This window comes from Pteropus alecto, unplaced genomic scaffold (genome assembly GCF_000325575.1).
Source record: "Pteropus alecto unplaced genomic scaffold, ASM32557v1 scaffold71, whole genome shotgun sequence".
NCBI lineage: Eukaryota > Metazoa > Chordata > Mammalia > Chiroptera > Pteropodidae > Pteropus > Pteropus alecto.
The window spans coordinates 20,307,654-20,323,147 of NW_006433024.1; the positions used below are offsets into that span (position 1 = coordinate 20,307,654).

At 36.5% G+C, this 15,494-nt stretch overlaps 2 protein-coding genes across 11 annotated transcripts in view; both read right to left on the bottom strand.

The window, feature by feature from the left end:
- AGBL2 (ATP/GTP binding protein like 2) overlaps positions 1–5,658 on the bottom strand; it is a 30,591-nt gene extending 24,933 nt beyond the window's left edge. For 3 of the 9 annotated variants that reach the window (XM_015586435.2, XM_015586438.2, XM_015586434.2), the window contains exons 1-5: positions 5,149–5,658; positions 4,830–4,970; positions 4,512–4,575; positions 3,327–3,461; positions 725–778 (exon numbers count right to left, since the gene is read on the bottom strand). In XM_015586435.2, coding sequence (XP_015441921.1) covers positions 725–778; positions 3,327–3,461; positions 4,512–4,575; positions 4,830–4,970; positions 5,149–5,172 — 418 coding nt within the window. In that variant the 5' untranslated portion in view covers positions 5,173–5,658. The remainder of the gene's footprint in view (positions 1–724; positions 779–3,326; positions 3,462–4,511; positions 4,576–4,829; positions 4,971–5,148) is intronic. The other 6 variants (XM_015586440.2, XM_015586439.2, XM_015586437.2 and 3 more) reach the window with 3 other exon arrangements.
- A 1,324-nt stretch (positions 5,659–6,982) lies between these two features.
- The window catches only part of FNBP4 (formin binding protein 4), a 30,929-nt gene continuing 22,417 nt past the window's right edge, over positions 6,983–15,494 (bottom strand). For both annotated transcript variants that reach the window (XM_006908128.3, XM_025044146.1), the window contains exons 16-17: positions 9,937–10,094; positions 6,983–8,055 (exon numbers count right to left, since the gene is read on the bottom strand). In XM_006908128.3, the coding sequence (XP_006908190.1) occupies positions 7,965–8,055; positions 9,937–10,094 (249 nt within the window). In that variant the 3' untranslated portion in view covers positions 6,983–7,964. The remainder of the gene's footprint in view (positions 8,056–9,936; positions 10,095–15,494) is intronic.

The window sequence follows — 15,494 nt, forward strand, 5'->3', positions numbered from 1 at the left end:
GCTGCCGTTTATTCCTGGGGAACTTCTGCGCTCAACTGTAACAGCTCAGTAACTTTAAGCGCTGTATTGAAATATGGGCACAGGTGTGCAATCCTATGGTATGTTTCTCCTTCAAGGAGATTTTAGCCCAGGATGACAGCATCGAAACTATAAAATGTTAAGTTACAATTCTGCGTAGTCTATTAAGTATTTAAATGTAAGCTTTAAGAGTAAGTTAGAAGAAACCTGTTTGTTTTTTAAATCAGAGGTAAGGGGTCTAAGACATTCCAATAGCGAGTTACATATGACTAAAAACAATATGTTTTATTACTTTAGGGCGAGGTGAGAGGAAACTTTCATTTTGCCTGTGAGCATTTTAGAAAAATGTACATAAAACTATTAACTTCAGTGAAACGACCTACAAATTAAATGTCAAGTCCGTAATACAACCGCTCAAAGGACACACATAAAACAGGATGAAAAGGGAAGGGGCGGAGGAGTGAGAATGCTCAGAAGAGAAGAGCTCTTGGGAAATAGAGAATGAGAAAAAAGGGAAGAAAAGAAAGGCTTTCACAGATGAAGAAAAAGAAAGGACATGAGAGGAGGAATAAAAAGAAAGAAAATGGAAGGGGGAAGGAAAGGCTGAAGGCCCCCTTGGTGTGGTGGTGATTCTTAGGTCTGGTGGGGCGAGGACATATTCCCATAAAGGAGTTTGCGTTTTCTAGTCTGGAAGGACGTGAAATACCTCTGCTCACAGCTTCTATCTGTCTGTGCATAGCTGAAGAGAGACAGGAGGGCCCTAGAAAGAGAAAGGAGGCAGCACGGTTTGTCTTAGGGAACGTTATCTTTTCTTTGTCCTCTTTCCCCTACCTTTTCCACCCTCCACCCCCACTATTTCCATCTCTAAATCTTTAACACTGTTTAACTGGGGAGAGGCAATCAACATTTGAAAATATGGTAAAGCTACTCAGTCTTACTTATAAAGAAATGTAAATCAAAATGACAAGGAAATATTTCGTTTTTTACCTAATAGGAAAAACATTTACATGTTTTCACAGGCATCCTGGCAAAGGTGTAAGTAAACAGTACTCTCAGAAACTGCTTCCAAGAAGGCAAATTGGTGCAACCATTCTGGAAAGCACTTTGGCAGTATGTGGTAAGATTTAAAATATACATACTCTTGATCCAGGAATCCCACTGCTAAGAATTTACTTCATAGATTTTCTCACAAAAACTCGTCAAGATACATACAAAGATGCTCATTGCAACAATGATCAAAATAATTAAAACGTGGAAACAACCATCCACCAAAAGGGAAGTTAAAGTAATTATGACACATTAATGAGATGGAATACTGCAGGTCCCCTTAAAAGGAATGAGGTAGCTTTTTCTGTGTGTGCTTATATGAAAGGCTCTATTATTAAACAAACAAACAAAAAAAACAAAGTAAAGATTGTGTATAGGATCCCCTGTGAGCAATTAAAAATATCATATAGACACATGAGGATATATATACATATATATAAATTTTTTTTTTTTTCCTGGAAAGAATAACAACAGTGGCTATATTGGGGATGGAGTTAGGGAGAGCTTTTAGTCTAATTTTTGTGTTTTTTTTCTACTATTTGAATGTAACTCATTCCTTTTTGCCCTTGTACTTTTTCATTAAAAAACCGCACACATAATAAATGCTTTCCTATAAAGAAAAAATATCTTTCTCACTCTGATGATCAAAAGAGGAAAAAAAAGGTATCAGGTTATCAATTACACAATGGTATCAATGGTATTCTGAGTGTCAGCAAATAGAGCAGGAGGAAACTGAGCCATCCCACCTTGACCAGTATGTCTTTTGTTCAATCCCTGCCTTTCTACTCCCTGCCAGGAGCTCTGGGACACAGAATGGAAGAGTCTTCCAGGCACCAGGGTGGAGTAAACATATAAGATATATATCTGAAAATGGAATTACTATATCAGGGTTAAGCACTGTTTCAAATTTCTCAGATATTACCAAATGGCCTTCCTAAAACAGTCTTCCTACCCACATACCTGACAGCAGTGTTGGAGAGTACTCTGACCTACACTAGGTATAATTTTTTTAAAAAAGGTTTTTGGCCCGAATCTCATAATTTAAAAAATGGTACCTTGACATTTTGATTTGTATCTTTAGAGGTGAAATTAAGCATCTTTTCATAAAGCTTATTGATCATCTGTATTTGTTTTTCTATTACTAACTTGCTCATGTCTCTTGACCATTTTTCTATTCGGTCATCTTTTACATATTGATTTGTAAGAGCTGTAATGTTAAGGAAGTTAATTCTCTGATGTATTTGTCACAAATTTTTTTTCAGTTTGTTATTTTCCTTTATTGATGGTACTTTTGCTTTTTTGTATTGAAAAAAATTATATTTAATTCTCTAGAATCCTAGCCATCTAGGACAGGAAAACATTTATGTAGTGGAACACTTCAGTATTTTTAAAAAATGTAAAGACATATCTGACTTGAGGATGGCAGTAAAAATTTAACAAATATAAACTTAAGCTTTCTCACATTTTCCATAAAGCAATTAAATAAAAACATTTCAAGAAACAGATGACATAATACCTCAATGCAAAACTCCCAAGTCAAATAGTCACTTACTGATGGTACTTTTTTCAATGCGAAGTTAAAATTTTTGCTGTAAACATTATCAATATTATATTTTATGGCTTTTGGGTCTTCATCATTCAAAAGTTTTAACTAGAACAGGGACACAAGCAGATTTTCAAATGAGAAAAGCACACTGCTGTGTAAAAATACACTGGAAAGAGGGATCAAGGAACAAGAGAAGAAGCCAAGAGAACAATTATGCAGCTGCTTCAATAGTGAGAAATAATGGTAGAATGGACTGGAGATGGGGAGGATGTGGAGCAAAGAGAAGTGAATTGATGTTTCGTTGGGTACGTATTGAGGGACAAATTCAGCTGCATCCCTGTCCATAGATTCTAAAATAAACATATGGAATCCTTGTGAAAATTATTTTGCTTATGCCAGTCGGACTGATTTTTTGCCACTCTTAAGCAAACATGTCTATCAAAACCGTGTGAAAAGTCAATGTTTTACTGTTGACCAAAGAGTCTTTAACAAATTTTCCAATGACTGGGAGAGAGATAATCTAGAATGTACAGTATTTTAATTTAAACCTACAGTCCAAAGTAGATCTAGAGAGAACATTTTTAAGTGACATCAGAAACTGGCCGAGGTTGCTCCTTTGGCTTCTCCTGTGTTAGGCCATGTTCTCTTGAATACCTGGTGCAGTTGCTCAAGGCAGCGAAGGTTTTGGGGGCCATACACACTGATTATTACTTACATAGAAGCTTCTCCTTTTGCAGGGGGTCTGGTATCAAATCATCTCTTTCCCCAAAAGAGCCACTCAAGACGAATCGGGGATTATTCTTCCAAACATGCTGTTGCGTAGCTGAGTTTGGTAAACTGCCTCTCTGAGCTAAGAATAGGCAGTTTAATTAAAGGTGCTGGAAAGCTAGCTCATCGCTTCTAACATCTAGGTCAATACCAAAACCCCCACTACCATAGACCTTTACAATAAATACTTCCCATTTTCCAAAGAGCTTTCACACTCTAATTTACTTTAGTCAAACAGTATTTTCTCCATTTTATAGTGCGGAGGACTCTTGAGAAGCAGCATGGTATAGTGGAAAAGAGAAAGAGTTTGGGAGGCAGAAAGACCTGGTAGCTATCAGAGCGGCCAAGAAGAGAGCCATAACCAAGTGAAGGCTGGTACCGAGTGGAGCCCTGATGCCCAAAGCTGCTTTGTCCTGAGGGTTCTGCTGAATCTGGCAAACTGGAAATTCAGTTTTTAACCAATTAGTAATCACTTAAAAAATGAAATAGTTAATAAGAAAGTTTAACAAGATCGATAGAAATAAAATCAATGTAAAAACTTAATTGTATTTCTAAATATGAGGAACAAAATTAGAAAATCAAAATTTAAAAAGATACCATTTATAATAGCACAAAGAAATGAAGTTCTATGAAAAAATTGAAATCTTTATTGGGAGATAGTAAGGAAGACCTAAATAAAATGGAGAATTAGATTATGTACATAGATTGGAGAACCCAGTATTGGCAAATTCTCAGTTCTTGTGAAATTAGATTCTATAGATTTAATGCAATCCCAATAATATTTTAACATCACATGACAATTCTAAAATTATATAAAAAGGCAAGAGTATTCAAGACATCTTTGAAGAACAGTAAGATTGGAGGACATGTCTTTCCAGATATCAAGACCATTTTAATGTCACATAATGTATTAACAATGCGTAGTATTTCTGCAAGGACAGACAAGGAGACCTTTGTATACATGTATCCTCAACAGAGATTACATAACAGATCAATGGGGAAAGGAAGTACTTTTCATTAACGGTGCTGGAAAGTTCACCATTAGTTTATTCAAGTATAACTCTCCCAGTTAATCAAACAATTTACTTCATGAACCCAGGAAAGGTGATGCTAGATAAGAATGAGATATTACCTTTAAAGTAACCATAGTACTGGAGGTGACGGTACATAAAGTCTTCATAGGGATCAGGAAGAGTCTGTGAAAGGAAAGGCCATCTCAGTCAGGAAAGTCCCTTCAAAAAATACTGAACTCTTAACAAAGGGTACCCAAGCACGGTTGCAGAGGACAGTATACCTGAGGAATTCTGTAAACAAATCAAGTGAAAGACATTCATGCAAATTATTCTACCTTGGGGATCAAAATCTTCAGCTAGAAAAAGATGTCACCAGGATACATCTCTGATTTAGTATTGGATTTCTGTGGGGTTCCTGGAGAGGGGTGTGTACCGACCTCCTGCTTTAGCTCTGTTTCCAATGCTGGGAACATGTTACTTCTGTATTGGTATACTGAAGACCAGTCAGTGACATCGGCATCCGGCCACAACCCCTGCCTGCTCGATTTCCAAGAGGGCAGCTGATTACACAGGAGAAGCTAAAAAACAGAACAAGCCTACTGAAAAAACTGCCCATATTCTCCACTCCCATCCTGCACCCCCGCAGCACAAGCGATTTTAGGAAACCCTGTCACATCGTTCCGTCTTCCCTGACAACTCATCCTCTCCTCGGAAAGGCCTGGCTGGTGGTTCCCACTCTGAGTCCCGGAGCCGCACCTGAGGAATTAGGGAGGGCGGCATGCCTTCCAGCCTCCTCCTCCCGAGGCGCCAGGACCATAGCAGGCCCCATGCTTCCCTCTCCCAGAGGAGAAATATGAGAAAGATGGCCAACACCAGGACGCCGCAGGAAAGTGAAAAAAACGGGGATCTGGCGAGTTGTTTCGGGCTAGAAGAAAATGAAATATAAGGTGCCCAGAGAGTGGGCTCTAAAAACGAAATTCAGGGGTTCAGGACTTCCTGGTCCGGGGGAAGGTGGTGAAGGGGATCCAAAAGGGTGAGGGGAGTGGCGTAGGTTTCCTAGAAAGGCAGAGGAAAGGGTGCGATCGCCTCCGCGCTCCGGTCCGTCCTGGGGAATAGGTGTAGGTGCGGCGCCTGTGGCAACAAGTCCTGGACGAGGTGGGAGGCCACCTCTGGGCAGGTACGAAGCCAAGCAGACTACCGTGCAGAGGACACGGAGGACACACCGCCCCACCGTTTTCTGCTAGGGCCCTGGTAGCCTAGCAACTGTGAAACGGAAGCGGGAAGGCGGGGTGGCCCCGAGCTTCCGGGGAGCGAGGCTCTGCCTCCAGGAAGGTGGGGAACCCGGGAAAGACTAGCATCGTTGCAGCAACAGCTGATTCAGGCTCAATCTTCCTTTCGTACAGTACTGCAGACCCGCTTCTGGAGAATCGATATTGGGTTGATGAATACAAAGCCAGTAGTCTTCACCCTATTCTAAACTTCTTTGCTGTTCCTTAGCTTTCAGTAACCGTTAAGTGTTGCTCGAAGGGTGCTGCTCTCCTTTCACCTATTATATTCTCTCCACCTCAGAGCTAGAATTTGAAAAATTACTTTCTACATTGAAAAAAAAAAATAAAGTTAGCATATTAAAACCGCACATTTTGACTACCAAATTGCCAGATTTTAAAAAATGCTGCATTCTGGTAGGATAGTGTCAGCAGGCACTGGTGCTCTGTAGACATTTCTACAAGTCTGGAATACTGTTACAACAAAAGCTTTAGCAGCTCCATTTCCAGAAATCTGCTCTATGCGATTACAAGAGAAACAATTTATATGCAAAAGGTCACTCCAATATTTGCATAATGGGGTAAAATCCAACACACTAGAATACATGACATTAGATAAAAATTTTAAATTATATGCATTTAAGAATACTGGCATAAAATTCAAACTCTTAATTGTTGTCTTTGGTTAAGTTTATATGAATATAACCATAAGGATATATTATTTTTATAATCAGAGGGAAACAAAGCTCCTTTATTTATTCAAAATGTTAACATGACATTTACAGGATTTCAGTAGATCAAACATTAGCTAATATTATAGAATATAAACTTCAAAATTTAAGTCATGCAGTATTTTCTGGTTCTAGTAAGATTTTTTTTTTTAAATGCTTACAGGACCTGGTCTTCCTAGGTGGTCATCTATCCAAGTACTAACTGGGCCGACCCTGCTTAGCTTCTGAGATCAGACATCCAGCTTGTTCAGGGTGGCATGGCCTTAGACCAAGGACTGTGGCTCCATTGGGGTGTGAACCCAGGACCTTCTGCGTGTAGAGCAGACATGCTAACCGCTACACTATGGAACCACATCCTGCATTTTCGGGTTCTAGAAGCATTTTTCTAATTCTGCCCTCTTCCAGTCCCTTCGCCCCACAACCAACTCAAGATCCTGCTGCTCCTTTTTCTTGAGGGCTGTTCGTTAATGTTTGGATACACCTTATACTATATTTGATTAGAAAAAAACAATTAAGAATTGACTTAAAATGTCTTAGTTATATAACTGTGGAGTAACAGGTTTAGAAGAGTAAAAGGATATAAAAGGATAGTCATTCAGAAGTATAAAAAAAGCTTTATTAATGTATATATACAAATTTACAAGGTCAGAAACTGGAGAAATACAAACAGCTTTAAAACACAATTTGCCTTTTCTTCAGTTTAAAGTGACTTTTACCTGATTGTGATACAATAGAAAGTACAGAACAGTAAACTGCTTTTTAAATACTGGAATTTTATGGACAATACGTTCACACATAAAAGGTAGGTGAATCTCGGAAAGAACAATGGAGACACATCAATACATACAGTGGCTCTTGTTACATTTACTGCCACAGATGTGAGGGGGACATTCTCAAAATCAGATATGAACATCTGCTGCTGCTGCTGCCTGTACTGAAATTTAAATATTTCACCTAGTATATGAAATGACTGAGCTATCAGTTCTAGAATGTGAGAAAGAACTCTATAGTGTGGCCATCTGTCAGCACAAGGTAAACAACTTGATATACCTCAGCACTTCAGAGGTGGCAGACTAGAGGAAGAGGTCAGAAAGAGATTCTGATAATCCCAGGTAAGCAAGGTAGAATACAGAGCTGCCTTCTTAATTGCACTTGTTCTGAAAAAGTTACGAGAGAGAGGCACACTAGGAACTAAATGAGCCTCCATTATGCAGGAAAAGCCTTCATTTTTTGTCAGTGAGTCCTCTAGAGAGGTGTCATACTCATGAGCCACATCACATGTTCGAGACTGATGAGGTTAATGTACCTAGCATGCTGAGTTTGCCAGTGTGAGAATAAAGGCAGCCAAGTGAAAGCATTCAGTCACCTCACCTCAGCAAAACAGAAAAATTACATTTCACAAGTGTGAAAACTTTGTATGTGTATGCTCTTGCCCAGGAAATTCATTTACTCTCCCTCATAACATTTATAGTTTATTGACAACAGTAAAACAGGTTAAGACTCTGAACTGAACACACGCACAAAAAAATCAATAATAAAAATTTAAAAATTAAAAAAAAAAAACCAAAAAACACAACTATGTGTTTGGAGCCATTTTCCTTCTCTTCAGTCTTGCTCGCCAATCCTCAGGAAGGGCTTCAAAATTAGCATTTCTCTCTGCCATGCCACTGTGAAAACAACACACATTACTTCACTGGAAAGAAAAAGACTGAAACTCTTTACTTCCTAGCAAGTAAAAATCTCTAATTGAAACTGAAAATCTGATATGTCACATTTATGTTCATGAAAACACTTCAAGTTTCTCAGCCAAGTACTAGCATATTCATCAAATTTCCTCTGATGGGTCAACCAAAGATATACTCACATTTCATACAGTTTCATGTATATGTAATTGCATATTTATTTTTATGTATCTTCAGTATCCATTAAAGTCACATTGAAGAAATAAAACACATTTTTGTAAAAGTTTTTCTTAGTCCCTAGAAGTTCTGATTCTTTAAGGAAGATATATTTAACCTCCAATACACTATAAGGACCTTTGGACCTAATTTTTTTGAGATTCTCTTTTGATCAGTTGTATTTGTAAGAATTGATATCTCATGGTTTTTTCAATTATTTAGAAAATAGGTTAAAACTCAGGTTCTATCTACCAGAATGGATGCACTAGACTTATCAATCTAAAATAATCTAAGATACATTATAGAATCTTTGTGATTTTCCCATCATCTTGAAATAGTCTGTTATTTCATCACTGTAGGAATTAATCATCATTCAATTCCCAGCAATACTAAAAATGACTAAAATAAAAAAATGAATAGAATCACCTACAAGGATGACACAAAAGTAAAATAAATGTCACTAATACCATCCCTCAGTTTTCTTATTTTGTTGCCCAAATAGTGCATCATCTTTCAAAGAAGTAAAAAGTAAGTCTGGAGACATCTTCATAGTCTTGTTTTCTTTTGCAAATATTAGACAAACCAGAAGATAAATGCAGAGACAGATAGTGGCACTAGAGATTCTAATTATGATAAAATTGATCAAAAAAGTAAAACCTCAGACTACAGGTGTTAAGAGAACTATATTCAAGATGAATTTTCTCAAATTTAAGATTGATGAGTAAATATTTTCTAAGGACAAAAAGGAAATATAATATTCTCATTCAAAACGAACAACTTCAACCAATATTTTGTTACGAGAACCTGAACCATCTCATTTTCCTAAGAAGACACGTGACAGGAATCTTTTCGAGTTTTATGATGCTGTATGATCAAACTTATTTGATAGGATTCATAAGTAGACACCCTGAAACCAGGTGTAGAGAAATAGGTATTTTAGAAACAAATAAAATTCATTAGAATGATTATGCCTATGGTGTTTATATATAAAATGAAAATGTTTTACGGATGTCACCATAACAAAATAAGTAAATTAATTTAAAAAAAAGAAAGAAAAACAAGGCAAAAAAAATTTTGAATTATGAAGCAAAGAAAGGCTGTCCTCTCCCAATTGTTTTCCTAAGTACTTCATTTACAGATGTTGCAAGTACAAGAGCCAGAAGTGAGGATAAGCTAGAACCTGTCAAAGATGGATTTGAACTCTAGTATCACTACTTATGAGATGAGTGTGTTCCAGGTTATGCAGGACAACTGAACAATTAAGTGCATTAGAAGAATGTTGCTCATTTCAGTATGTACACCTTCAAAACCAGGAAAATAAGGAATAAAAATTTAGGTTAGCTATGTTTAAATTCTCATTAAAATTTCTAATGAAGTTTTCTTCTCTTCATTTTATTTATGTAAAATTTATATAAAAGGAATGAAAAAAAACATACATAAAAGAGAATGTCTCTAGGTGGTAAATGGAAATGCCTTATTTTTCCTGGTATGCTGTGTTAAGATAGTCCTTTATCTAAGGTGAACAATCAGTGAGAGAAAGTATTACAACACCGATAGTTCTGATTTTGAAAAAAGGCTAAGCCATAATTTTTATAAATATTTCTATGAATTAACCACAACCCACCCCTCCTGCGGTCTCTTTTCTTTTACCTGACCAGCTGCTGTTGTTTCCACTCTTCAATTCGCTTCTGTGCAGTTGATTCCCGGTCCTCTTCACTGGAACTAGAGTTCTCCTCTTCATCTAACTCACGCTGGATACTCTGCCACTTCTTTACCAGAGATGGCATTTTGGTTTTGCTCTTCTTCGCCTGTAACAAAGTTTAAAGGTCAGAAGGAGTATAAAACACAAAGAAATGAGTCCTCCACATGACATCAGGATCTTCCCTTAGCGCTAAGGAATAAGTGAACTTTAAGATCGAAAGAACAGAAACGCAAAGTAAATACCATTCTAAGTTCTTGCCAAACTGTAAATGTGGTTATTTTATGAAATCAGGCCAGAAAAATTTCCTTTAGCCTTATTCTATGGAATTCAAAACTGCGGCCTTTATCTCATCTCAGAAATAGTGTTTCTTTTCGCAAATTTTAAATAGACTGTGTTAACATCAAGTGAAAAATAGAGCTGAGAAACAAATGACCAGCTTTTCTGGAAAGAGCAACAAAGTCAATGCCAACTATTAAATATAAAACAGAGCAAGGAGATATAGCAAAATATGAACGATGAGATGAGTTCTAACGGAAGGTATAATAAATTTTATTTTTCTTCTTTTGGCTTACCTTCATTTTCTAAATTGTCTATAATAAAGGTGCACTCTTATAGTAAAAAAATATTTGTGATACTTGCAAAAATAGAACTATATATCCCAGATGGTTTGCTCTTTCACGACCTTCAGGCTCTGATCAATGGCATCTTAGCGAAGTGGCCTTTCTCTCACCACCCTATCTGAAATAGCGGCACCTCCCAAACACCACTTTCTGTCCTCTTACACTAATAGTTTTCACTACATTTTAAAACACCGAAGCTTTACTTGCTTATCTATCTCGACAGCTCTGTTCCCACTTCTCGACCTCATCTGGCCATAAGGGAAGCTCTACAAAATCCAAGATTTTGTTTGTTCGATTTATTACTAAACCCCAAGCTCCTAGGGAGAATGCCTGACAAATAGTATGCACTGGAAATACACTTGTTGAAAGTGTATGGGAAATTAGAGAGCCACTGTATGTATTAGACACTGATAAAACCAATTTGTATCCCTGTTCAAGCCGTATACTTAAAGATCTGACCAGGCTACACTATAGGCACAACAAGCAGGCACTCAAATGATAGGTGTGGTTGCAAGTCGTGCTTGTGTGAGAACTGGATATGGGGTCCAGGCTATTTTTCCAGCCTGTGTTTGCCTCGAGGCAAACACATTTCTTGATTAAGTCTCCAAAGATCTGAAAAGAAAAATAAGCTTACTATTTTTAACTTTTTAAAAAATTACGTGGCTCCTTGCTCCATACTCTATTTTTTGACCGTCATTGACAGTTCTTAACTTTCCAGGGAAATGACTGCCCATATACCATCTACCTTCAGCTCCACATATCTTCCTATATTTCATTGGTCATTTCACCTGTGATACAACCTGACTCACTGCATACACAACCTTCTAGCAAGGCCCATTCTGGGCTAGCATGGGATCAAATGAGTACAAAGTAACATGGATGAATAACGATCAAGTGTGCACAGAGGGCTCACTGGGGTGTAATCTCTCACTGAACATCTGCAAACATGATTAAAAACTACAGATCTAGGTAGAGTCACTGCTGTTTCATTGAGATTTCTATAAGGTTTCATGTATTCTTAGCACAGTTGATTCATATCTATTATGATAAAATAAGTTTTATTTTAGAAGTTATATTTTGTCTATCACATTCGAAACATGTACCCAGAGTTGCACTGGCTGTTTGAGCACATTTTTAAAGAGGGGAACACTGCAGTCAGAGGAATAAAGATTAAATGGTTAGAACTTCTTTTTCTAGTTTATTTTCTATTAAGCTGCATGCAAAACTTCAGCAAAAAGACTAAAAATATATATTGGTCTCAAATATTCTTGAACATTAAAGGCATTAAGTATACATTTTATATTCTTTAAAAATGCCTTGTAACAACAAAGAGAAGGGTCATCATTTGTTTTCAGATATCAGGTATGTAAAAATGATATAGCTTACAATTCTGTATTTTAAAAACTATTAGTCCATAAAAGCATTACTGGCTAAAAAATTACTTGTTGAATGAACAGAGGAGGAAGTAGTTAACTACCTCTCTTGGAGGACTGGAGGCAGAGTGCCAAAGAAGGCCATAAAAGAAATGATTCCTGAGTACCAGTTGTTCTAATATTTAATTGTATAAATAATGAATAGTATAGTGGACTGGTAGATAAACTAAAGACATGGATCTGATAAAACAGTATGTTGGCTCAAGAGACCTGTATATGCTACTCACCACAGTGAATACCTTGACAATAGTCTATTCAAGACATTGTCCTAATTGTCACTGTTAATATTTATATTTACTTCACTTCTAGATAATTTCTGGAACCATGGTACCAACTTGGACCAGTGCTTCAATCCGGAAATATCTTGTCTATTTTGTGTGAACTCAAAACTCATTCAGGAAGGTTACCTGAACCACTGTAAGGCAAATGAATTTGTCTTGTTAACCCCTGGGGCAAATGATTACAGTTGAGGCGAACAACACACTACCAACACGGGGAGGAAAAACTGTTGGGAAAGTTTCTTAGGGCAATCAGGGCCCTCAAAGGTGCCCATGAGGATGATGTTTAAAAGATGGCAGAATAGGAAGCTCCAGGCCCTTATTTCCCCATGGAAACATTACATAAACAAATACACAGACCAACTAAAATGGCATTGTGGGAACTCTGGAAAACAGTCAAAGATCTGCAGCAACCAAAAGAAAACAATCAAGAAAAAGCCACTCAAATGGTAAGAAATTTTGTGGTATGTTTGCTTACAGTTGCAGGACCATCTTCCCCAATGGGGTTAGAATAAAGTGGCCCAGTTCTCAGCTCCCTCCCTCAGGACTGAAGGAAGACTGGAATGTATAAAATGTTCTGGCCTGTCACTGCCTCATTAACCGAGGTCTTTCTCTATACAGAGCCAGTGTGCAAAGACTGGGAGAGACAGTTGTTCTGTCAAATGCCCAATTTTCAAGAAAAGATCACAAAGCAAACGAAAAAACTGAGAAACATTGCCATTCAAAGGAACAAAACAAATCTCTAGAAACCAACTATAAAGAAACACATGCTTCAGACTTACTGGACAGTATTTAAAACAATTGTCTTAGAAGTGCTCAGGAGCTAAAAGAAAACATAGGCAAAATAACTGAAGAAAATAAGAAAAATTATATATAAACAAACATCGACAAAGAGTTAGATAATTATAAAAAAAGAACCAAATAGAAATTCTACAGCTGAAAATTCTATTAACTGAATTGAAAAATTCATTAGTTTCAACAGAAGACTCCAATAGTCAGAAAAAAGATCAGCAAAATTAGTAAGTCATTTGAAATTAAGTCTGAGGAGCAAAAAAGATAAAACAAAGTGAAGAGTCTAATGACCTATAGGACACCATCAATTAGACCAACATATACATTATGGGAATCCCAGAAGGAGAGAAAAGAGCAGAAAGCTCATTTGAACAAATAATGGCCAAAAACTACCCGCATTTAAGAAAATACATGGAGATACATATCCAAGTGGCCTAATTAACTCCACCTAGGACAAATCCCCAAAGACCCTACACTTAGATATATAATTAGTCAAAAGCCAAAGATGGAATCTTAAAAGCAGCAAAAGAAAAGTGACTTGTCTATACAAGGGCTTCTCAATAACATCACGAGATTTCTGGCCGAAACCTTGCAGGCTATAAGGCAGGGGGATGATATGTTTAAAGTGATCAAAGAAAAACCTATCAACTGAGACTTATATGCCAGGCAAAACTGTCCTTCAAAAATGAGGGAGAAATTAAGCCCTTCTTAGATAAAACAAAAGCTGAGGAAGTTCATTATTGCTAGATTTGTCCTATGAGAAATGCTAAAGGACTTAAACTTTAGCATGTAATATAAAATTCCCACAATAATCACAAAGAAAATATAGAAAACACACAAAGGAAACAAAAAAGGAATAAAAATGTCACTGAAAAATCTTAAAGGCAGGTGGTAAGAGAGGAAACAAGGGCCAAAAAAGCTGTAAGACATGCACACACACACACGAATAGCTATAGTAGGTCATTATCTATCAGTAATTACTAATATTAAGTTAGTAATTTACTATTGTAAATGGATTAAATTCTTCTTATGCCGGAAGAATGGATTAAAAAACAAAACAAAACAGAATCCAACTGATGATGCCTGTAAGAAATCCATTCTATATCTAAGAACACACACAGGTTTGAGGTGAAGGGACAGAAAAATATATTCCACGCTAACAGTAACCAAGAATAACTATATACCAAGGGTAACTGTAACAGTACAAAACAAAATAGACTAAGTCAAAAACAGTTATAAAAGATAAAGCACATTACAATGGTAAGAGTAAATTCAAGTAAATTGAAACAATATCACTTACAATAGCATCCAAAAGAATCAAATACCTGAGAATGAATTTAACCAAGGTGAAACACTTGTACACTGAAAACTATCAAACACTGCTGGAATAAATTGAAGACCTAAATAAATACAAAGGAATCTTGTGTTCATGGACTGAAAGATTCACTCAGTATTGTTAAGATAGCAATGTGACCCAAGCAATCAAAAGAGTAAATGCAATCCCTATTAAAATTCCATTGGCCCTTTATGCAGAAATGGAAAAGCTGATCTTTAAATTCATATAAAATTATTAAAGGGCCTGAATAGCAAGTATTGAAAAAGTATAAAGTTAGAGAACTCTTACTTCTCAATTTCAAAACATATCACAAAGCTATAGTAATCAAAACATTGTGGTACAGGCATATAGACCAATGGAATAGAACTGAAAGTCCAGAAAAAAACCCCATACATCTATGGTGAACTGATTTTAAATAAAGTCTTCCATTCAATGGGGAAATAATGGTCTTTTAAACAAATGGTGCTGAGACAAAAGCACGTCCACATTCAAGAGGATGAAATGGACCTTACCTGACACCATAAACAAAAATTAATTAAAATGGATGAGCAATCTAAATTTAAGTACTAGAACCATACAACTCTTAGAAGAAAACATAGGGGTAAATTTTCATAACCTTGGATTTGGCAATGAATTCTTAGATATAACACAAAAAGCACAAGCAAAAATGAAAAAAAAAAAGTTAAGTTGGACTTTATCAAAATTAAAATCTTTTGTGTACCAAAGGACACTATCAGAATGAAAAGGCAATGCACAGAGTGAAATAAAATATTTGCAAACCATATATCTTACAAGGGACATGTACCTATGATACATATGTAACTCTTTACAATTCAACAATAAAAGACAAATCACCCAATTAAAAAACAAACGACTTACACAGACAATTCTACAAAGATAAACAAATAGCCAACAGGAAAAGGAAAAGATGTGCAACATAATTACTTACTAGAGAAAAAGGAATCAAAACCATGTTAAGATACCACTTAATAGCCACTAAGATTGGTATATTAATTTTTTTAAATGGGAAATAATAAGTGTTGGTGA